Here is a 24,628-nt window from a genome sequence, read left to right as displayed (position 1 = left end):
ACAGTCTGGGTTACGAAGAACACAGATATCGAATGACCATGGGAAACAAATGTACGTATGCAAAAATGTTTGGCACGGAGCACCGCCCGATAATAATTGCAGAGAACAATTAGCCAGCATCGTGAAGGGCCGCCTATAAGCACCATAAAACCCGGGATGTAAGGCCCAGCTCTGGGGAGCCGTATTTCACCACTCACCTGAACCTAATTGCCCCCTACAAAAGGCGCCAATCAGTTCTACATTCCCAGAGTAGGGGTATAGGGGCAGGGTCTCCATCGGCCAACATTTCCTGAGATCTCCAATGGCGTTTCTTTTTGGGTGTGGGCTGGGAAGGTGGAATTGGGCAACACACACTTAGCTGGCTTAGGGGAATACTGGCTCCTTTGGTTTTACTATTAAAAATCCTCATCGTGAGCTCATCGCAAACATGAAGATCAATTCAGAGGATTCAAGTTTTCCAAGACCCCGGGGAGCACAAAGCATCGGAGACAGAAAGAAGGCTGAGAGAGGAAAGAGGACATCTTCAAGGCAGAACCATTACTCTGGTACTCGACGCCCAGCCGAGAGGTGGTCTTGTCTGCAGCGGTTCAGTCAGAACTGAGAACAGGGAGGATGGTGGGACACTGACCTTTCATCCCCTCCACCCAAACCCATGCCGCACAGCCCCGCCCGGGCCACTTCTTTCCATTTGTCCTCTGGCCTTAATATCACAGAGAGCCCGGAGAAAAGAAAACCGGCTTTGTCGCCGACTGTCTCGGAAGACGGGGAACGGGGAGCCGCTCAGAGCGGCAGCGATTAAACCGGGTGCGACTATGAAATTCCCAGGCAGCTGACTGAAGGCCCTTTATTTACGTGTCTTCCTCATCCTCGCTATTGCATCCTTCAAGTGGCTTGCTTCCCTGCCCGGCTCTCTCTCTCACGTATTCTGCTTTGATGCTCTCCAATTCTCTCAGTTCAGCCTCCAGCTTCTCTCTGTGCAGCGCTCGACGGTTCCTCAGCTGTTTCATGGGGAATGGGTTCATATCATTGAAGGCAATGTTCATCAGCTTCCTGTGAAGGAGAGGGGTCAGACAGAGAAGAAGTTGAGAAGCAGGGTGGCCTAGTGGCTGGAGCCCGGACATGGGAATCAGAAGGACCTGGGTCCTAGCCCCGGCTCCGCCACGTCCGCCGGTGACTTTGGGCAAGTCACGTCACTTCTCTGGGTCTCAGTTATCTCATCTGCAAAACGGGGATTAGACTGTGAGCCCCATGTGGGACAGGGACTGTGTCCGACCCGATTATTTTTTATCTACCCCAGCGCTTAGAACAGTGCCCGGCACATAGTAAGCACTTAACAAATACCACCACGGAAAAAAAAGATAGGAAGGCTGAAAGTTGACTAAGAGGGGGTTAAAGAGAGAGAGGAAGAGGGGTGGGGGGGGCCTCATCCCAGAAGGGCTGGAAGCAAACTCTTGTTGCCTCTGCAGCAACGCCTGGGGCAGGATAGGGGTGGGGAACAGGAGGAGCGGTTTCCTTCCTCTCCCTTTGGTCAACTGGGCCTCGACCGACCGACCGACGCTCCATAGCCACTTCTCCCTCGCCAGATCCCTGCAAGTTAACACAGTTGTTCCGGGGCCAGACGCTGATTCATCAAGCGGGGAAGCACATCAGTCGGGTGGAAAAACCAGACATTTGAAAGCCGAGGCTAAAGCCTGCCACTCTTACCTGCCGTCGCATATGGTCTTGGTAAAGAACTGGAGGTACTGGTAGATCTCCAGGCTGTCGTGGATTCGGAGGATTTCCTCCTCGTTGTACTTAAATATGGCCAGGGCGTACCGGAATATCACCTGGAACGAGTTCAGATCCATCTTAGGACACCACGGTTACGTTCAAAGGTGGTGAACTTTATCATCCTTGGATAGGGGTCTTTTGGCAGTAACTATATCATCATCCTCATCATCAACGGTATCTGTTGAGTGCTAAGTGTGCTCTGCTTGGGAGAGGACAATAGAGCAGAGTTGGTAGACACATCCCCTGCCCTCAATGAGCTAGAGGGGGAGACAGGCATTATATAAATAATTTATAATTTGTAGATATGTACGTAAGTGTTTCGCCGAACCATGAGGTATTCAGGACTCAGGCCTGTGTCACGGGACACAGAAGGGTCAACTCTCAAAAAACAAAGACCAACTCTTGGTTATTTCGTTGGGTTTATTTCTTCCCCGATTTGGTCCTTTCAGTTAACATTTCCCTTTTGCCAGATTTTGGAGTGTTTCAGGGAAGTACAGTGAAAGTGGCTAAAGCTGATTCACTTTGAAGTCTAAGTACTTCAGTAGGACGGCTTGGCTCTGAGAGTCCAGGAGAGGGTGAGTTTGGCAACGTCCATCTTCTGAGTAGTTAATTACAGGTGATTCTGAAGGGTGACATGCCTGTTGAATGCCTAATTCCCTTTTGGCGGTAGGGAGGGACAGGGAAAGAGGCTAGTGCAACTTAAAACGAACATGCAGAACAATATGAGGTGTAGCGTGAAGGAATTTCATTCGAATCAATCAGTGGCGTTTTCTGAGTGCTTACTGCGTGCAGAACCCTGTACTGAGCACTTAGAACGAGTTGGTAGATACGTTCCCTGCCCACACAGAGCTTACAATCTAGAGGGGGAGATCGACATTAATGCCATATTACGGATTTGTACATAAGTGCTGTGGGGCTTAGGGAGGGGTGAATACCGAGTGCTTAAAGGGTACGGATCCATGGGCACAGGTGACGCGGAAGGGAGAGGGAGTAGGAGGAAAAGTGGCTTCACTGGGAGGGCCTCGTGGAAGAGATGTGACCTTAATAGGGCTTTGAAGGTGGGGAGAGTGGTGGTCTGGCGTATATGGAGGGGGAGGGAGTTCCGGGTCAGAGGGAGGACGTGAGAAAGGGGTCAGCGGAGAGACAGATTAGAACGAGACACAGTGAGCAAGCTGGCGTTGGAGGAGTGAAGTCTGCAGGCTGGGCTGTAGCAGGAAATCAGCGAGGTAGGATAGGAGGGGGCGAGTTGATTGAGTGTTTTAAAGTCAATAGCGAGGAGTTTCCGTTGGACGTGGGGGTGGATAGGCAACCACTGGAAGTTCTTGTGGAGTGGTGAGAGGCGGACTGAACGGCTTCTTAGCAAAATGATCCAGGCAGAAGAGTGAAGTATGGACTGAGGCGGGCAGAGACACGAGGCAGGGAGGTCAGCGAGGAGGCCGACGCGGTAGACAAGGCGGGAGAGGGTAAGTGCTTGGAGTGGCAGTTTAGATGGAGAGGAAAGGCTGGATTTCAGCAACGTTGTGAATTTAGAACCGACAAGATTTGGTGACGGATTGAATACGTGGGTTGAAAGAGATGAGTCGAGGAGAACGCTGAGGTCACGGACTTGCAAAAGAGGGAGGACGGTGGTGTCGTCTAAGGTGACGGGAAAGACGGGGACTAGCAAAGAAAACATCTCCTACCTTGGCCCCCTCATACAAGAAGGCGTCCCAGACCCTAAAGAGGATGTCACTGACCAGACTGTCCACAAAAACCACCAAAAACCAGTTGAAGGTGACTAGCGAGAGGTCGATCTTGTGCAGCTTCAGATGAGCCATCAGCCTGGGAAGCTTCTCAGACAAAAAATCCAGGAGAACTCTTTGATCTACCTGAAGTTGGCCAAGAAGTCAAATGTTACATTTTACAGCAGCAGAATAAGCACAGACGGGTCGGTTTCTCTAGCCTTTCTGCTAGGAAAGAAAGGTCCCCCTTTGGAGTCCTTTCTGCCATCACGGAGGCAGATCGGCCTAGTGGAAAGAACACAGGTCTGGGAGGCAGGAAACCTGGGTTCTAGTCCCAGGACTGTTGGCAAGTAACGAAACCTCCCTGGGCCTCCGTTTCCCCATCTGTAAAATGGGTAAGGGCGTGAACCCGGCGTAGGACAGGGCCTGGGTCCGAACTGCTGGAAGCAGCAGCATGCATGGAGAAGCAGCGTGGCGCAGTGGAAAGAGCACGGGCTTTGGAGTCAGGGCTCATGAGTTCGAATCCCAGCTCTGCCACTTGTCAGCTGTGTGACTGTGGGCAAGTCACTTAACTTCTCTGTGCCTCAGTTCCCTCGTCTGTAAAATGGGGATTAAGACTGTGAGCCCCACGTGGGACAACCTGATTCCCCTGTGTCTACCCCAGCGCTTAGAACAGTGCTCTGCACATAGTAAGCGCTTAACAAATACCAACATTATTATTATTATTAACTGCTACCCTTCCATCCAACTCGGCGTTCAGCACACGGCAAGTGCTCAATAAACACCATAACTGCTAGTCGCTCGGGGACCGAAGCCCAGCTCAGACGCCTGAGGATTAAGACCGGAGGCTAGATGGCAGCTGGGTCAAGACCAAGTACGCATCCAAAGATGGCTGTGACCTCCCGTGACACCCAGAGCTACGACCCGGTCCGGGGAGACGGGGCTCAAGACGGGAGACTAACGGACAGTTCTCCCAAGCAACTCGTAGATTGGGGGAAGCCCTTTCGATTAAATTAACTGGCTCCGACTTCACACATCTCAGTGGCAGCCAGAGGTTTTAAGAGTCGAAGCTGAGCGAGGTTCAAAGACTCTCTGCCCCTTCTCTTCCCCCCTGCCTCACCCTCACTGCCGATCCCAGTTGTTCCACACCCTACCCTGTCTCTGTGCCCAGTTTCTTACCCCCCGGGGCTGCCAAGCAGGAAGGGTTAGGGCGTGATCTGAAAGAGGAGGGTGAGGTGGGGCTGGGTTGCAGGTAGAGGCAGGCTGGGACTCTAATGGAAGCCGACCACTGACACCCAGCTTTTCACGGCAGAAACTTTCTCACTAATTTGTCAGGTACTAGGGACAGGTGATAGGATCCAGGACTTCCACCAAATCATATCCCAGGTTCTTTCCAAAGTCTCACGTAATAATCAAATTCTTCTTCCAAAAGAAGTGGAGTCCCTTTATTTCTCTGCGTCTCAGTTTCCTCCTCCGTAAAACGGGGATTCGATGCCTGTTGTCCCTCCTGTTTAGACCGTGTGCCCCATGGGGGACGGGGACTGTGTCCGACCTGATTAGCTTTTATCTACCCCAGCGTTCGGAACGGTGCTTCACACATAGTCAGTGCTAAACAAATTCAATAATAATAATAATTGTAATAATAATAATGTCCTTCGCCAACTGTATTCTTATAAGACAGAAGGAATTTCACATTTATAGAACAAATATGAGGGTCAATAAAATGAAGCAATCTCTCCAGGCTTTTTGTGCCCTGAATTTTATGCCCTGAAGTTGACCAATTCCTTCCCTCAGCAGCTCTTTTTTATGGTATTTGTTAAGTACTTACTATGTATCGAACGCTGTTCTAAGCACTGGGGCAGGTACAAGCTAATTAGGTCAGACACCGGCCCTGTCCCGCATGGGCTCACAGTCTCAGAAGGAGGGAGAACAGGTATCGAATCCCCATTTTACACTTGAGGAAGCAGCCACAGAGAAGTTAAGTGACTCACCCAAAGTCACACAGCAAGCAACTGGCAGAATCGGGATTAGAGCCCAGGTCCTTCTGACTCCCAGGGCCATGCTCTTTCCACTAGGCCACACTGCTTACTGCCTTTTAGATCTCCTCTCCAGCTAACCATCGTCCTTTGCTTCCGCCTTTCCCCTGGGAGTTGCTTTGGCATAAACTGTTCATCACCAGCATGAAGAGACCACTGAATTTTCAGGTTCCCAACCGCATCTCTGCTGCTGACCGTCACGTCTTCTCCTCACGGAGCCCTCATCTTAATACTGCTCTGGGCCCTGCTATTTTATCTATCAGCAGCAGACAGTTTGAAGGAATAGCATGCCCTAGTGGAAAAAGCACGGGTGGGAGCCAGGAGATCCAGGTTCGCCTCCCAGCTCTGCCACCGGTTTACTGCGTGACCTAGGGCGAGTCATTTAACCTTTCTGGGCCTCCGTTTCCTCATCAGAAAAATGGGGATAAGAGAGATGGTGAACCCAAGTGGGACAGGGACGGAATCCGCTCGTAACCTCGGAAGTAGCATGGCATAATTAGAGAAGCAGCGTGGCTCAGTGGAGAAAGCACGGGCTTGAGAGTCAGAGGTCATGGGTTCGAATCCCGGCTCTGCCACTTGTCAGCTGTGCGACTGTGGGCGAGTCACTTCACTTCTCTGGGCCTCAGTTACCTCATCTGTAAAATGGGGATTAAGACTGTGAGCCTCACGTGGGACAACCTGATTCCCCTGTATATCTCCCCCAGCGCTTACAACAGCGCTCTACCCACAGTAAGCGCTTAACGAATACCAACATTTTTATTGTAAAGCACGGGCCTGGGAGTCAGTAGGTCATGGGTTCTAATCCCGGCTCCACCACTTGCCTGCTGTGTGGCCTTGGACAAGTCACTTCACTTCCCTGTGCCTCAGTCACCTCATCAGTAAAATGGGGAGTAGGATTGTGAGCCCCATGCAGGACAGGGACTGTGTCCAATTAGATTTGCCCGTAACCACGCCAGCGCTTAGGAGAGTGCCCGGCACGTAGTAGGGGCTTAACAAATACCATCGTCATCACCTGCCTAGCACTCAGCAGACAGGAAGCCCCTGGAAAATGTCCATGGGGCCCCAGACCGCTGCAGGGTGAGGATCAAGCGGCCCCACAAGGCCCGGCCCCTCTCCCGAAAGGGGAACAGAAAACCTGCCGCCGCCTGGAAGACAGCCCGCAGCTGCCATTCTCCCTGGATGTCAGATCCCAGCCCTCTCTCTCCACCACAGCAGGGTGAGGACAAGTGGCCTTCTGAAATCTGAGAATATTGGACTCTGAACAGCTGCCATAAGCTGGTTCCTTTAGCTTCGGTCTTCTGCAGCTCCTAAATTGCTTATTCTCGTCTCTGGCCTTTTCACGGTGTGCTTCTGTTGTGTTCTTGTTTCCCCTTTCTTCACGTGTCTGTCGCCAACCCCTCCCCGTCTTATTTTTAGACTACGGGTCCTCTGAGGGCCAGGGACCGTGTGTGATTCTCATCCCAGTTCTTTTACCCAGTGTTTAGTACACTTCTTTGCACAGAGAAGCAGTGTGGCCTATTGGAAAGAGCACAGAGCACCTGGGCTCTAATCCCAGCTCCGTCGACTTCCTGCTGTGTGACCTGGGGCATGTCACTTCACTGGGCCTCAGTTTCCTCATCCGTAAAAGGGGATGAAATACCTGTTCTCCCTCCTACTTAGGTTGTGTGAGCTCCATCAAGCGGGACCGGGACTGGGTCCAACCGCATTAACTTGTATTCACCCCAGCGCTTAGAACATACCGTAAGCAGTTAATAAATATTACTAACGACGACAGATCAGAGCGCCAGAGAGTGCACAGTCTCTTCATTATCTACTAAAAAGCTCTGACAAACCTGATGGTTGGAACTGGATTTCCAGGGCAAAGGGCGTTTGGGGGAGAGTGGACACGGGTGTCAAAAAACATGACTCTTTTATGCAGTCCGATTAATAATAATAATAGCAATAATAATAATAAAGGTATCTGTTCAAGCGCTTACTTTGTGCCAAGCACTGTACTAAGCGCTGGGGTTACAAACAAGCTGAACGGGTTGGACCCAGTCCCTGTCCCACGTGGGCCTCACGGTCTCAATCCCCATTTTCCCGATGAGGTAACGTCTCAATCCCCATTTTCCAGATGAGGTAACTGAGGCCCAGAGAAGTGAAGTGACTTGCTCAAGGTCACACGACAGTCTGGATGAATAGGCAGAGATGTTCCCGCTCACCTGGGATGCTATCAGTGTCTTACTGTAGTAATCTGCTGGCATTATGGTCTCCACGATAGCCACCAGGCACCAAAAGGAGCTTTCCTCTTCTTCCAGAACGAGGAGTGCGATCGCTGCCAACCTAGATCACACAGAAACAGAAGTCTTGTATTTCACGCTGTATAGCAGTGTGGCCTGGTGGAAAGAGCAGGGGCCTGCGAGTCAGAGGACCCGGGTTTTAACCCCGGCTCTGCCACACACCTGCCGTGTGACCTTGGGCAAGTCGCTTCACTTCACTGGGCCGCAGTTCCCTCATCTGCAAAATGGGGGGTTCAATCCCCGTTCTCCCTCCTACTTAGACTGTGAGCCCCATTTGGGACCTGATGATCTTATGATGATGATCTACCCCAGTGTTTAGTACAGTGAACAATGAACAAACTCCACAGTTATCATTATCATCATTATTTCATCTTGCCATGGCGACCAAGTGACTCCGCGCCAGGTCCGCGGAGTCACTTCAACCCGACTCCTCGTTACAAACAAAATAATTCAGCAGGTTGCAGCCGACACGCAGCAATCCTCTCAAGAGTGACCAAGAAGTTCAATTCCACCGGAAAGCCGAGCATTAGAGTTATGATGAAATTTTGACTTTGGAGGGGGAAGGCAAGGGGAAATGGAGAAAGAGACTGCCCAAACGTCTTCCTGTCTTAGAACAACTCTGCCTGTTTTCCAAACAAAGCAACCAGATTTTGAATGAGGATGTGCAAAGAGAAAGGTTGGAAAATCAAATGCTGGCTAGACCCTGAAGAGAGTTTCAGAAGGTGAATTTCAGAGTCATCACCGTTACTGACCTCAAAAGAGCTGGCACCGCCTAATCAATCGATCGATGGGATTTATTGAGCACTTACCGTGCGCAGAGCACGGCACTAAGCGCTTGGGAGAGGACAACAGAACAGAGTCGGTAGACACGTTCCCTGCCCACGGTGAGCTTTCGGTCTAGGTGGAGAGAATAGTCTCCAACTGAGAGGTTCAAGTCAGTAGAATAAAGATCACTCATTCACACCCTGCTGTCATGAAGTACACATGAGGAAAAAGAGTAATAACTGCGGTATTTTTTAAGCACTTACTTCGTGCCAAGCACTGTAGCGAGCACTGGGGCGATACAAGATCATCAGGTCCCACATGGGGCTCACGGTCTAGGTAGGAGGGAGAACAAGTATTGAACCCCCCACCTTTGGCAGATGAGGGAACTGAGGCCCGGAGAAGTGAAGTGACTCGCCCAAGGTCACACAGCATAAAAGCGGTGGAGCCAGGGTTAGAACCCAGATCCTCTGACTCCCAGGCCTGTGCTCTATCCACTAAGCCGTGCTGTTCCAGAGAATTAAAGGGAGAGATCAAACCAGCAAAGAGACTCCACAATCAATTTCAAGAATTTCCTGGGACTCGAAGAAATGAAGAAATGTGACTGAATTCGACAATTCACAAAGCGCAAGAATTATTTGGGGGTTTAGACGCCCATCAGCCGAGAGCCCAAGTACTGATTAGAATCAGTCCTGGGTATAGGGGGTTGAACCTCGGTGTCTCGGCGTCAGCTACACCACACGTAGCGAAGCAGCATGGACCAGTACGTGGAGCCCAGGCCCGGGAGCCGGAAGGACCTGGGTTCTAATTCCGCTTCCGCCACGGGTCTGCTGTGTGACCTTGGGCAAGTCCCTTCCTTTCCTCTGTGCTTCAGTTCCCTCATCTGTAAAATGGGGATAAGAGTGTGAGCCCCACGTGGGACACGGACTGTGTCCAACCTAATTACTTGGTAGGTACAGCAGGGCTCAGTGGACAGAGCATGGGCTTGGGAGTCAGAAGGACCTGGGTTCTAATCCCAGCTCCGCCATGTGTCCACTGTGTGACCTTGGGCAAATCCCTTCACTTCTCTGTGGCTCAGTTCCCTCATCCGTAAAATGGGGATGAGAGTGTGAGCCCCATGTGGGACAGGGACTGTGTCCAACCTGATCACCTGTATCTACCCCAGTGCTTACGACAGTGCTCGGCACGTAGTAAGCGCTTAACGAGTACCATACTTATTTATTATTTGTTTGTTAACAAATACCATTAAAAACCTCCACGTCTGGGGAGCTTACCGTGAACATCAATGGATCAGCTCACCTGTTCAACCCTTGACAGTAGCCAATAGTTGGGTTCTGCCAGGAGAAGGCCAGCAACACCCTCCGGAGCTTTGCAATGAACTTGGAGGTGGGTGACACGAAGTGCCTGTTGTTGGTGAAGGTTCGGTTCAAGTCCAGTTCGATCTGCTGGAAGGCGGGATTCTCCGTGGCCTCGCACTTCCTCAGCAGTTCCTCGTAGCGGTTGGGCGTCTGGATGGCCCTCACCCGCAGGTTGACCATCCACCTCCAGATCTGCTGACGCCGCTCGACGGGGATGCCGCTCCGGATCAGATTCTTCAGGTCCGCGGACGGCGTGGGCTCCCCGATGTTGTTCCACCTCTCCCGCAGCGGTTTCTCCACCGTCTCGTGGTTCAGGAGGTAATTGGACCTGATCTCCAAGGCTTGGATTTTCGCAAGCAGCTTCAGGTCCTCGACTTCGTATTCGGGGACGGTCATGAACCCGTAGTTGTCGTACTCACTGTAAAATGAAGCAAAGACCGCGGACCTAAAGTTTGCGGTGAATTGTGCCGAGGGACCCGCTGACGGTTCCCTCGGCGTCTGACGTACCTCGAGGAGGGGCAATCTCTCGATTGACCGTGAGCTCGCTGTGGGCAGGGAATGCGTCCATTGTTATATTGTACTCTCCCAAGCGCTCAGTACAGTGCTTTGCACACAGTAAGCGCACAACAAATACGACTTAATGAATGAACGCTTTTCCCACCACCGGCTAAATGACCTTCCTTCCACCCCCAAACCCATCCTCACGGCAGGGATGTAGCTGTCCAGACCCTACGTTCTCCAGGCCGAAGCAGAGTGACCTCCTGGGAAAAACATGGGCCTGGGAGTCGGAGGACCTGGGTTCTAATCCCATCCCTGCCACTTACCTGCTGTTTTATACAGCGCCAGGAACTGTACTAAGTGCTGGAGCAGAAACATTTTGCAGATGAGGGAACTGAGGCCCAGAGGAGTGAAGCGACTTGCCCAAGGTCACACGGCAGGTAAGCGGTGGAGCCGGGATTAGAACCCTGGTCCTTCCGACTCCCAGGTCTGTGCTCTATCCACTAGGCCACGCTGCTTCTCAAGACTTGGGCAAGGCACTTCATTTCTCCGCGCCTCATTTCCCTCATCTGCAAAATGGGGATTCAATCCCAGTTCTCCCTCCTACTTAGACTTTGGGACCTGATTATCTGGTCTCTAGCCCAGCACCTGGCATGTAGTAAGCACTTAACAAATACCATAATTAATTATTATTATTATTATCTGGCAACAGCAAATGCTAATAAGCAAGGCAGAGCCCACTCCAACTACTGGAAGAAGTTGTCAAATAGAGAAGCGATAACGTCACTCCCCAAACAGCCATTTTCTGCTGCCATCCTAACACACATACAGTCGGCTACCACGTCAGGACACAGAAACAAGGGTGTGGACTGTATCACTCAATTCCCCTGGACTCCACAATCTGTCCAATCACCCTACTTACAGACCCTCAGTCGCGCTAAAAGAAGCCAGGAAGTGGAAATCAAAAAGAGGTTCTTGAATCCCAATATTTTCAAGATTGGGCCAGAAATCAGCAATCCCATTAATCAATTAATTAATTATGGCATTTGTTAGGCTCTTACTATGTGCCAAGCACCGTTCTAAGCGCTGGGGAAGAAACAAGGTAATCAGGTCATCCCACACGGGGCTTACAGTCTTAACCCCCATTTTACAGATGAGAGCGATGAGGCACAGAGAAGTGATTTGCCCAAAGTCACATAGTTGATAAGTGGCGGAGCCGGGATTAGAACCCACGTCCCCTGACTCCCAAGCCCGTGCTCCTTCCACTAAGCCACGCTACTGAAACAGACAACTAGTGATGTTTAAAACAGACAAACAAAAAGACTGCACCTTAAGGCATCTCCTTAAAATACCATTTACAGTGTTTCCAGAAACCCAAACGTCCGAACGTATTTGCACCTCAAACTAAAAGAGAGGAAGGAGAGGGGGTGCGATTGCGACGTCCCGATCTCACAGGGATGCGATGAGAATGAAGAGCGGTAATCGAGGTGAACGCCATTACAGGTGTGGTTTCCGTTACCTGATGGAATTCAGTTTGAGGGAGTCCACTGTTCCTTCTTTTATTTCCAACTGCAGAGCCTCCTGGATCAGGTTCTTCACCACTTCCCCGTATTCCTGAGCCTCCTCAGGTAGAGAGTCCTGGATTTTGCGCAAGACCGCAAGGTATTTGCTTTCGAGCTGGCAATTTTGGGCTTGGAGATAGGCACACTGAGGGAGAGAGAGTGACAGAAGACGGTGCCGTCAGGGCAGGGATGTTCGGGCTTTCAGTTCTAGTAACAGCGGGCACACGTATTTGGTATTTTTTCTTCTAATGCCACCATCCAGCCATCGATCGATCAGTCATAATAATAATAATTATGGTATTTAAGCGCTTACTATGTGCGGAGCACTGTTCTAAGCGCTGGGGTAGATACGGGGTAATGAGATTGTCCCACGTGGGGCTCACATTTTTAAATCCCCATTTTTACAGATGAGGTCACTGAGGCACCGAGAAGTTAAGTGACTCGCCCAAGGTCACACGGCAGACAAGTGGCAGAGCCGGGATTAGAACCCACGACCTCTGATTCCCAAGCCCGGGCTCTTTCCACTGAGCCACACCGCTTCTCTCATCGATCAATCGTAGTTACTGAGCGCTTACTGTGTGCAGAGCATCATCATCATCAACCATCACCGACGGTACTTATTGAGCGCTTACTATGTGCAGAGCACTATACTAAGCCCTTGGGAGAGTACAATAAAACAGAGTCGGTAGACACGTTCCCTGCCCACAATGAGTTTACAGTCTAGAGGGGGAATTGATGGTATTTACTGAGCCTGTACTGTGTGCAGAGCACTGAATTAGCACCCTGGCATTAAATTGGGAATTATACTGTAAAAGGGGGCGGGAGGGTCGTCAATGTGGCAAGACGTTTTTGATCCTCTGGGTCAATCTTTTTCCATTTTTTAAAAAATGGCATTTGTTAAGCACTTCCTCTGTGCCAGACCTGGGGTAGATACAAGCTCATCAAGTTGGACACAGTCCACGTCCCACATGGGGCTCACGGTCTTCATCTCCAATTTACAGGCACAGAGAAGGTAAACGACTTGTCCAAGGTCACACAGCAGATAAGGGGGAGAACCGGGAATAGAAGCCAGGTCCTCCTGCCTCCCAGGCCCGTGCTCTATCACGCAGCAGATTACAACCCAGGTCCACCGACTCCCAGGCCCGTGTTCTTTCCACCAGGCCGTACCGCTTCTCAAGAGTGAGAAAAGATCAGCGGTGGGAAAGATGAGACCGAGGCTCAGTGAGCCTCAATATTTATACGATAACGACGTGACTCGGTTCCTCAAACCTTCATCAGAAGGACTTTCTCCTTCTCGGCAACGTTTCTCCATATCTTCGTGACCTGATGGATCTCAGCATTCAGGAACTGGTTCTGAGTCTTGTAAGCTTCAATGTCATCCTAGCAGGAGAGGTATAAAGAGAAGGTACAAAATTCTTACTGAAATCATCTCTCCCAGTTTTCCCAGGAATCTCTGGGAGCTAGCAGAAGCCCGCAGGCTCCATCAATGTGGACCCAATTTCTTGTCCCACATGGGGTTGTGAAGTGACTTGCACAAGGTCACCCAGCAGACGAGTGGGGGAGCCGGGATTAGAAAGACTCTAGACGATCTTTAAGGCTGCACAAGAAGGGCTTTCATTTAAAAGCAGGGAACAATGAGCCTAGATCTTCTGGAAAAGGGATTTGCCAAATCTCCTCCATTCTAAGAGGGCACAGAAAGAAGGCGGGGAAAGGTGGGGGAGGGGGCGAGTGTTAAATAGAGATTTCCCCTCCAGCCCCCAAATGGTACCACGGGGGGGGGGGGGGGGGGGGTTGAGGCGGGGAGAAGACAAGCCTACCTGGAATAGAAGGGAAAAGGTTATTTGAACCAGTCTCTGCTGTGAAGGGGCTAGGGTTAGCAAGCGAGTTAGCAATGCGACATAAAAGGGTGACGGGGAAAAATCTAATGAGAACGACACTAGCCTTTAAATTTCTGAATGTTAGGGCGGGTTTGCAGGGAGGATTTTTTGGTTTTGTTTTTGAACTCTAATAGCTTTCTAAGGAACACAGTTTTTGAGGAGCAGAGCGACCTAGTCGAAAGAGCACGGACCTAGGAGCCAGAGGACCAGCCGTAGCTCAGTGGAAAAGAGCACGGGCTTTGGAGTCAGAGGTCATGGGTTCAAACCCCGGCTCTGCCACTTGTCAGCTGTGTGACTTTGGGCAAGTCACTTCACTTCTTGGTGCCTCAGTTACCTCATCTGTAAAATGGGGATTAAGACTGTGAGCCCCACGTGGGACAACCTGATTCCCCTGTGTCTACCCCAGCGCTTAGAACAGTGCTCGGCACATAGTAAGCGCTTAACAAATACCAACATTATTATTATTATTATTATTAATCTCAGATCTGTCACTTGTCTGCTCTGTGACAGGTCACTTCACTTCTCTGGGTCTCAGTTACCTCATCTGCAATATGAGGACTTTTTTTTTAATATTCGTTATGTGCTTACTATGTGCTACGCACTGTTCTAAGGGATAGGGTGGACACAAGCAAATAGATACAGTTCATGCCCCACATGGGGCCACAGTCTTAATCCCCATTTTACAGATGAGGGTGCTGAGGCCCAGAGAAGTTAAGTGACTTGCGCATGGTCACACAGCAGACAAGTGGCGGATCTGGGATTAGAACTCAGGACCGTTTGACTCCCAGGCCTGGGCTCTATTCACTAGGCCATGTGACTTGCCCAAGACTAAGACTGTGTGATCCACACTGTGTGATCGCTATATGGGATTGGAACAGGGGCTGTGTCCAACCCGATTATCTATGCCACGGCTTAGTTCAGTGCCTGGCATATAGTGAGTGCTTTAAAAATGCCATTAAAAAGGAAAAAAAAAAAAGGATGAATCAATATCCACCATCAGTTTCATTTCTGGCTCTAAACAAAAATAAGCAGCTGGATTCCTAGAGTGTTGATCTTTTAGATTTTGCTAATTATTATTATTATTATTATTAAGATATTTGTTAAGGGTTCATTCTGTGTCAAGCACTGTTCTAAGCACTGGAGTAGATACAAGTTAATTAGGTCGGACACAATCCCTGTGCCATATGGGACTCACAGTCTAAGTAGGAGGGAGAACAGGCATTAAATCCCCATTTTACAGATGAGAAAACTGAGGCCCAGAGACATGAAGTGATCCGCCCAAGGTCACAGAGCAGACAGTGGCGGAGCGGGATTAGACTCAGATCCTCTGATTCCCAGGCCCCGGGGCTCTTCTGTCTGATAAGGACTGGGCCTAGGCACGACTGAATGGGAGGCTGCCCTTCCCAGCCTGAAATCACCTGAAATTAGAACCATTCCATTTAAAGTGTGCTAAAACCACACCTCGATTTGAGATGAGAAGAAATCAGTGGGGCTGTCTCAGGCTGGTAACGCTGAGGAAAAATAAGGCGCTCATGTTCACCTAAACATTCCATGAAGCTACTTTAGGACTGCTGTTTTCAAATAAAAAGAGGCAGGGGGAGGGGAGGCGGAAATACTGTACACCGCCTGAGACTGTCCGCTATCTCTTGGGATCAATCGATGGGATTTATTGAGCGCTTACTATGGGCAGAGCACAGTACTAAGTGCTTGGGAGAGTACAATTCTACAGAGTTGGCAGATACATACGTTCCCTTCCCACAACGAGCAGCGGGAGGAAGAGCAGCACGGCCTAGTGTATAGAGCACGGGCCTGAGCGTCAGAAGGACCTGGGTTCTAATCCCGGCTCTGCCACTTGTCTGCTGTGTGACCTTGGGTAAGGCACTTCACTTCTCTGAGCCTCAGTGACCTCATCTGTAAAATGGGGATTAAGACCACGAGACCCCATGTGGCACAGTCTACCCCAGTGCTTTAGTACAGTGCAAGGACTTAACAAATACCATTAAAAAAAAATAATCCCCAAAACGAGTTTACAGTCTAAAGGTTTTAAATGTACTCTCCCTAGTGTTTAATCTATCTCACCGCCAGCGCTCCCTTTTCACATTCCACAGACTTTGACTCCCCCCACCTTCAAAGTCTCATTTGGCTCAGAGGAAAGAGCCCGGGCTTGGGAGTCAGAGGTCATAGGTTCGAATCCCGGCTCTGCCGCTTTTCAGCTGTGTGACTTTGGGCAAGTCACTTAACTTCCCTGTGCCTCAGTTACCTCATCTGTAAAAGGGGGATTAAAACTGTGAGCCCCACGTGGGACAACCTGATCACCTTGTATCCCCCAGCGCTTAGAACAGTGCTTTGCACATAGTAAGCGCTTAACACCATCATTATTATTATTATTGAAGGCACAGTCTTCTCCAAGAGGCCTTCCCTAAGCCCTCCTTTTCTCTTCTCCCACTCCCTTCTGCATCACCCTGACTTGCTCCCTTTATTCATCCCCCCTCCCAGCCCCACAGCATTTATCTGTAATTTATTTATTATATTAGTGTCTGTCTCCCCCTCTAGGCTGTAAATTCCTTGTGGGCAGGGAATGTATCTGTTACACTGTACAGGCGCTTAATACAGTGCTCTGCACACATTGTGCGCTCAATACAATACACAATAATGCTCAATAAATACAACTGATTGAGTAATAGAGGGGGCAAATCAATCCCAACAACTCCACTTTACTGAGCTCCGCCCAGCTTTCTAATTCCCTCTAGCAGTGTTTTTAGAATCACAGCAATCATGTGATAGTGGTGGAATGATAATGGAATGAGCATTCATTTAGTTTGGGTAACTAAAGGCTCAACAGCTGCCTTCCCCACCCTTTCCATCTGGCTGCCCAGAAGAGAATACAGCCCCAAGAGATGGCTTACACTTGGGCAATAATCCTTACACTTGGGCAATAATAATAACCGTGGTATTTGTTAAGCGCTTACCATGTGTCAGACCCTGTACTAAGCACTAGGGTAGACACAAGCAAATCGGGTTGGACACAGTCCCTGTCCCACATGGGGCTCGCAGTTTTAATCCCCATTTTTCCAAATGAGGGAACTGAGGCCCAGAGAAGTAAAGTGACTTGTCCACGGTCACCCAGCAGACAAGTGGCGGAGCAGGGATTAGAACCCAAGTGCTTCTGTACTTTATCCACTAGGCCACGCTGCTTCTCCAAATTCATTGGAGCCACCCCAAACTAACTCCTCTAGCTCTGAAGGTAGCTGAATACCGGGTTGAGAAGTTTCCACCTAATCTCCTGAATTAATCTCATCACGGGAATGAAGCAGCTGCCTTGTGAGGACACATTGCACACTGTGTCAGAACGTTCCAGTCTGGAGCGATGAAGGCAGAGAGGGGACGTGACTGTGCGATCTCGAGCAAGTCACTTCACTTCTCTGGGCTTCAATTACCTCATCTGTAAAATGGGGATTGAGACTGTGAGCCCCACTTGAGACAAGGGACTGTATCCCGTTGTGCTTGTATCTATTCCAGCGCTCAGTACGGTGCCTGGTATATAGTAAGCGCTTAACAAATACCACAATTACTATTATTATTATCACTGAAGTTTACAAAATCATCAATCAACGGTATTTACTGAGTGCCCACTGTGTGCATGGCACTGTACTTAATCACTTGGCAGAACCGTCCATCTCACCTTCAAGTGCTCAATCTTCTCACACTGCTTCGGGACGGCTCCCGCGTCGAGCCCGTCGACCAAATCTTTGGTGACCTTCTCTGACAGTTTAGAGATCACCTGCTGCTTGGCGCTGTTCTTGTCCATCAGCAGCCGCACGTGCTCTTTCAGTTCCTGAACGTGCTCATCCTTCAGCCCCAAAGTCTGCTCCAGCTCTCTCTTGTCTTGTTCGAGGGTCTCGACCTGCTTGCTCAGATCCGCGATTAGCCTCACCTTATGCCGGAGCAGCTCTAGGCGGTCCTTGTCTTCAGAGGCTGTGAGGTACATACTGGTTGCCCTTTTCTCCTGCTGAGCTGCCTCAAGGGCTTTGTGGAGAATCTTGACGAGTTCCTAAAAGGACAAATACAAAAATCAGCCAATTAAGTACCCCCCCCTTTTTTTTTTGGTGGAAGGTAACTTTCACACCTCTGAATATGTGGTATTTGTTAAGTGCTTACTATATGCCAAGCACTGTACTAAGCGCTAGGGTAGAAACAGGATAGCCAGGTCCCACGCGGGGCTCACAGTCTAAGTAGGAGGCCTGAATCCCCGTAATACAGACGAGATAACTGAGGGATGATGAAGTTAAGTGACTTGCCCGAGGTCACACTGCAGACAAGTGGGGGAGCTGGAATTGGAACCCAGGTCCTTCTGACTCCCAGGCCCATTTTGAATCCACTAGGCCATGCTGCTTCTCTATCTACTAGATAGCTAGAGTACGGTATAAATGAAGAAACATATCGTGCCAAGCAAAATCAAACATAAACCCCAGATTTCAACATCAAAGGTAAATTCTCTCAAACTGGGAATATGAAGTCCCTAAAACTATTCTTCCCATTTGCCCTTCGAACACCCACCCACCCACCCACACCCACCTACACTCTACTCCGTTGAGGCAAGACACCGAGTGGCGACCATAAACATTTATCCAGATTCTCCTAACTTCCTCCTACCTTACCTCCCTGATTTCTTCACACCAACCTCCTCGCTATACCTAGATCTCGTCTTTCTCGCCTCCATTCCCTTGCCCACGTCCTCCTTCTGGCCTGGAACTCCTTCCTCCTTAATATCCGATAGACCGCCACTCTCCCCAGCTTCAAAGACTTATTAAAAATCACATCTCCTCCAAGAGGACTTCCCCGATTAAGCCCTCTTTTGCTCTACTTCCTCCCCCTTCCGCATCGCCTATGAACTCGGATCTGTACTCTTGAAGCACTTGATAGTCACCCCCCTCTCAGCCTCACGGCACTTAATGCAGATCCTTAATTTGTCTGCCTCCCCAGTTAGGCTGGAAGCTCCAAGTAGGCAGGGTACGCGTCTACCAACCCTGCTGCGTTGTACTCTCCCAAGTGCTTAGTACAGTGCTCTGCACACAATAAGTGCTCAATAAGTATCACTGATTGGAAGCCAACACCCTAAGGGTACTTTTCTGCTCCCTCGGAGTGAACGGCAAGGAAAAAAAAAAACCTTTGAGCTAATACACTACTCTAGAGAACCTGCTATATTGGCTGTAATTGTTCACTCTACTTGTCTATCTCAGCATTGTGAGATTGTGGGAGCAGTTTCCTGGTTGCCACAGAAACCTGACCACAGCTTAAAAATCTTCTGGCGCCGCTAACAATCGGGCTAAGAATGCATGGCATTAAGCTTTGCAAGGGCTTGTTTGTTTGGATCACTGTTACTACTGATACGATGGCAAGGATGAAAATTCTTTCAAATCTTGAGTTGAGTCCCGTCAACCAGAACAAGGTTAGAGAAACCAATACGTTCTTGAGTTCAACTTGTCCTACATTCTTAGAATATGAATTTGGGGGATTAAAACAAAACTAGAAGTAGGTATTAATTACCAGGTTTTCTCAGTCAGTAAAATTGGGGTTTAAATTCCAATAATCAGGGGTTTATTTTAGCTTATTTATTTTTTTTTTAACATACCACAACACCTGCATATCAAGTGGTTCTTCAGGACCATTGCTCTTTTTAGATGTGAGCGAAAGACACAAACAACTAAACACATCTTAGCTTCCCGCTGGAACGCAAAGCAACGCACTGCACCCCATTCTTGTCTCTCCGGCCGTTTGTCTCTCGGTCCCAACTTCCCTTCTGCCTGAAAGTCCCTCTCCCTATCTGGCAGACCACTGCCCTTCTGGTCTTTGAGACCATGCTAAAAAAAAAAATAAAATAAATCACATCTCCTCCAGGAGGCCTTCCCCGATTATCTCCCCACCCTAGTTTTAGTAAGGCCTCCTTTCCTCTCCCACTCTCGTCTGCATCACCCTGACTTGTTCCTTTTATTCACCACCCCTCCCCAGCACTTAAGTACACATCCACAGAAATGTAACCTCATTGTGGGCAGCGGGTGTCTGTTTATTGTTATATTGTACCCTCCCAAGCGCTTAGTACAGCGCTTTGCATGCCGTAAGTGCTTAATAAATACAATTTACTGACTAATGTATTTATTTATATTCGTGTCTGTCTCTCCCTCTAGACTGTAAGCTCACTGTGGGCAGGGAATGTGTCTACCAACTGTTATACTGTTACATTGTACTCTCCCGAGCGCTTAGTACAGTGTTCTGCACACAGCAAGCACTCAATAAATGATTGATTAGTATCTATTGACCACTTTCCATGTGCTGAGCACTGTACAAAGTGTTTAGGAAAGTACAATAAAATCAAAACACGGGCCTTGCCCTCAAGGCATTTTACAATCTAATGGGGGCAGGTATAAATCACTTATAAACAGTGGTTGCGGGAAGAGAGCAAAGCTTTAACAGCTAGTAGCGAGTCTATGGGTAGAAGCAGCGTGGCTCAGTGGAAAGAGCACGGGCTTAGGAGTCAACGGTCATGGGTTCTAATCCCGGTTCCGCCACTTGTCAGCTGTGTGACTTTGGGCAAGTCACTTAATTTCTCGGTGCCTCAGTTACCTCAACTCTAAAATGGGGATTAAGACTGTGAGCCTCACGTGGGACAACCTGATTACCCTATATCTACCCCAGCGCTTAGAACAGTGCTCGGCACATAGTAAGCACTTATTATTATTAGAATATTAAAACAAGTAATGTACATAAATTAATATATATGTAAATGCTAATTTTGTGGCCAGGGAACTTGTCTACCAACTCTGGGGCACCAACTCATATTGTACTCTCCCAAGTGCTTAATACAGTGCTCTGCAAGCAGTAAGTGCTCAATAAATACAACTGACTGATTGAATTATACTCTCCCAAGCGCTTAGTACAGTGCTCTGGAAAACAGCAAGCGCCCAATGCAATTGATTGATTGAATTATACTCACCTAAGCGCTTAGTACAGTGCTCTGCAAAGAGTAAGTACTCAATACATAGGATGGCTTGATTGTGTTGTACTCTCCCAAGCACTTAGCACAGTGCTCCACACACAGTAAGCGCTCAGTAAATACCATTGATTGATTGTATATTGTTTGTATAAGGGTGACTGATGGGAGGGGAGGACCCGGGGAGATGGCGATTAATCCAGCGCTAGTAGGGTGACTGGCGCATAGTAAGCGCTTAATATCATAATTATTCATCAGGAAATGCTTCTTGGAGGTGGGCTTACAAGAGGGTTTTATAGATGAGGAGAGAGGTGGCAGATTTGAAAGGGGAGTAAGAGATTTGAGTAACGGTCCTCTCAAACGAGAAGTCTTTCCTGAGCTACCAGCCCCTGATGAACATATTGGCCTTGCTGTCATGAGAATCACAAACGAGGTGGGCTTTACTTTGGGCAGTTCATTTCAAAGCTGCTCCACTTCATGTTTCAGACAGCTCCTAAAATCATTATCTTACTTACACTCATTCCATCATCTAAGTGCAAAATTTAATACTATCCCCACTCAGAGCGTGAGAAGCGGCAAAGCCTAACAGAAAGAGCACGGGCCTGGCAGTCAGGAGGACCCGTGTCCTCATCAAGGTTCTGCCACTTGTCTGCTGGGTGATGTTGGGCAAGTCACTTCACCTCTCTGGGCCTGTTTGCTCATCTGTAAAATGGGAATTAAAGATGTGAGCCCCATGTGGGACGCGGACTGTGACCAAGCTGATTATCTTGTAGCAACCCCAGTGTTTAGTACAGGGCTTTACAAATACCATTTAAAATAAATAAACTAGAGCGGGCATGGGCCTGGGAGCCTTCTGAGTCTCCCCCCGTAGACTGCAAGCTCCTTTGGGGAGGAATAGTGTCCACCAACTCGGTTGTATCGTATTCTCCCAAGGGCGTGGTAGATGATCTGTACATAGTACGTGCTCAATAAATGCCATTGACCGATTGATTGATTGAAGGGGTCGGAGTCAAAGTGAAGAAGTTCAAAGGTTACACTAGTGCCAAAAGGAACACGGAGGTAAAACTCACCTTCTGCGACTTTAACTCCTCCGTAAGCATCAAACTCTGCTGTTGGAGAAAGGTGACTTTGTCCTGGGAGGTTTTGTCCCGGACAAACCCTTCGGCAAAGAGAGGGAAACTGCTATTCTGTTTTTTGGTTTTCTGTGTAAAGTTTGCCGTCAGGCCTGATTTCTGAATGGGCTTTGTGCCCTCTTCAATATCTTCTCCTGCTGAAAGGGGGAGAAACACGCAGAGGCTCGTGATAGCTTTAGGCAACGGAGATCTGGGAGAAAGTGGGAGAAAGGCTGTTCACTGATTCAGGGGCCTGGGAAATGTGACTAAAAGGAAAAGCGACAATCATTGAGATCATTTGGTTCTGAGGCAGAGAAATCTGAAGTTTGATCTAATATCAGTCTTCAGATATAGAAAGGATTTTTGTGGAGGGTGATAACCCGATGTTCTCCAATTTCTCAAAGAAGTAAATCAGAGCAAGTGGGCTTAAACGACAGCAGTGGAGACTTAATTAGAAGCCAAGACACCCTGAAACCTGACGGCTCCTAAGCCACTCCTCTAATGCCAACCCACTCACTGTGCCTCCATCTCGTCTATCTCGCCCCCGTCCTGCCTATGGCCCGGTACGCCCTCCCTCCTCATATCCGACAGACGTTCACTCTCTCCATCTTCAAAGTCTTATTGAGGGCACATCTCCTCCGAGAGGCCTTCTCCGACTAAGCCCTCCTTTCCTCTTCTCCCACTCCCTTCTGAGTCACCCTTGCATTTGGATTTGCCCCCTACATTCGCTCCTTCCTCAGCCCCACAGCACTTACGTCCATATCCATAATTTATTTATTTGATGTCTACCTCCCTCTCTAGACTTTTAGCTTGTTGTTGGCAGGGGACGAGTCTACCAACACGGTTACATTGTAATCTCTCAAATGCTTGGTACAGTGCCTCTGCACACAGTAAGCGCTCAATAAATACAATTAATCGATTGATTGACTTCCCTGTGAATACACAGAGAAGCAGCCTGGTCTAGTGGAAAGAGCCCGGGCCTAGGAGCCAAGGGACCTATGTTCTAATCCCGGCTCTGCCAACTGCTTACTCTGTGACCTTGGGGAAGTCACTTCACTTCTCTGTGCCTCAGTTTCCTCAACTGCAAAATAGGAATTCAATACCTGTTCTCCTTAGACTGTGAGCCCCATGTGGGACAGGGACTGTATCTTACCTCATCATTATCTTAAATCTACCCCAGTGCTTAATACAGTGTTTGGCACATAGTTAGTGCTTAACAAATACCAGCCATTATTATTATTATATTACAATGTAAAATAGAGAACTATTGTTTGGGGATGCCTAACTAGTGTTCCATGAAAATGAACAGGGGTCCTTATGTCTAGGATTTAAAGATCATGCAATAACAACCGTGGTATTTATTAACCGTTTACCAAATAGCAAGCACTGAGCTAAACTCAGTAGTGAATAAGACTTGATCGGATTGGAAGCCATCTTGGTCCCGCATGGGGCTCGCAATCCCCTTGCACAATCATGCAGTGGGGGTCTAGAAGGAAACGTAAAACACTTTGCCTCTCCTTTTTATGACATTTTTTGTTTGTTTGTTTTTATGGTATTTAAGCGCTTACTATGTGTCAAAGTGCTTATTAAGTGCAGAGGTAGAAACAAGGTTGGACACAATCCCTGTCCCACATGGGGCGCACAGCCTTAATCCCCATTTTACACAAAGCAACTGAGGCCCGGAGAAGTGAAGGGACTTGCCCAAGTCACACAGCAGCCAAGTGGCGGAGCCGGGATTAGAACCCAGGTCTTTCTGACCCCCGGGGCCTGCGCTCTATCCACTAGGCCACCCTGCTTCTCATGAGATTGTGTCATTTGGGATACCCTCCCTGCGTATTTACTGCAGAATCGATGTCAGGGCAAAATGCCCCGAATAACGGGGACCTGGTTCCGCGTGAGAACCAGCTAACGGGCTGGCACACGTGGACCCCGAAGAACGTTTCGGGACCCGGGGGCCGTTTTACCTCCCCCAGGCCCGATCTCACTGAGGGGACCGACAGTGAGGCAGGCAGCCGATTCCCACGGCTGGTCCATCTGACACACATCGGTGGCAACCTGGTCCCCGGAACTGTTGAACCCCAAGGAATAAAACAACAAACACAGCAGGTGAGTACCGGCAGACACTGGGTCCTCTTGGAGACGTTGCTCCTCATCCTGTTTTTGGCCGAGCTCTTGCGCTTCATCGCCTGTAGCCCGGCCATTCCATGCGGGTTGTTTGTTGCCACAGATATTATGCATTGTATTTCTGAAAACACAAAAAGGACACGAGGTTGAGCCACATATGAAATCAAATAGGAAGGGTCAACGGCGTATGCCGCATATTTTTACACCGCCTTATTTTTTGGGACGGCTAGACTGATGTAATTTTTTTTTTAATGGTATTTGTTAAGAGCTTACTAAGTGCCAGGCACCATACTAAACATTGGGGTAGATACAAGTTAATCAGGTTGGGCACAGTCCTTGTCCACATGGGGCTCACTGTTTTAATCCCCATTTTCTAGATGGGGGAACTGAGGCTTAGAGCAGTGAAGTGAATTGCCCAAGGTCACCCAGAAGACAAGCTGCGGAGCCGGGATTGGAACCCAGGTCCTCCTGACCCTCAGGCCGGGGCTCTACCCACTAGGCCATGCTACTGCTTCTCTTTCCCAGGTTAAGAAAGTCCAGG

At 49.0% G+C, this 24,628-nt stretch overlaps 1 protein-coding gene across 1 annotated transcript in view; it reads right to left on the bottom strand.

The window, feature by feature from the left end:
- Positions 1–363: 363 nt before the first annotated feature.
- Positions 364–24,628, bottom strand: part of TBC1D2 (TBC1 domain family member 2) — a 36,866-nt gene continuing 12,601 nt past the window's right edge. The window contains exons 5-14 of the mRNA XM_029056123.2: positions 24,078–24,208; positions 21,922–22,121; positions 17,546–17,914; positions 13,256–13,366; positions 11,944–12,131; positions 9,868–10,344; positions 7,729–7,849; positions 3,453–3,638; positions 1,705–1,826; positions 364–1,050 (exon numbers count right to left, since the gene is read on the bottom strand). Of these exons, the coding sequence (XP_028911956.1) occupies positions 849–1,050; positions 1,705–1,826; positions 3,453–3,638; positions 7,729–7,849; positions 9,868–10,344; positions 11,944–12,131; positions 13,256–13,366; positions 17,546–17,914; positions 21,922–22,121; positions 24,078–24,208 (2,107 nt within the window). The 3' untranslated portion in view covers positions 364–848. The remainder of the gene's footprint in view (positions 1,051–1,704; positions 1,827–3,452; positions 3,639–7,728; positions 7,850–9,867; positions 10,345–11,943; positions 12,132–13,255; positions 13,367–17,545; positions 17,915–21,921; positions 22,122–24,077; positions 24,209–24,628) is intronic.

This window comes from Ornithorhynchus anatinus, chromosome X5, assembly GCF_004115215.2.
Source record: "Ornithorhynchus anatinus isolate Pmale09 chromosome X5, mOrnAna1.pri.v4, whole genome shotgun sequence".
In the NCBI taxonomy this organism is placed as follows: domain Eukaryota; kingdom Metazoa; phylum Chordata; class Mammalia; order Monotremata; family Ornithorhynchidae; genus Ornithorhynchus; species Ornithorhynchus anatinus.
The sequence above is the reverse complement of the archived record's forward strand: the minus strand, read 5'-3'. Positions and strand labels throughout refer to the sequence as shown.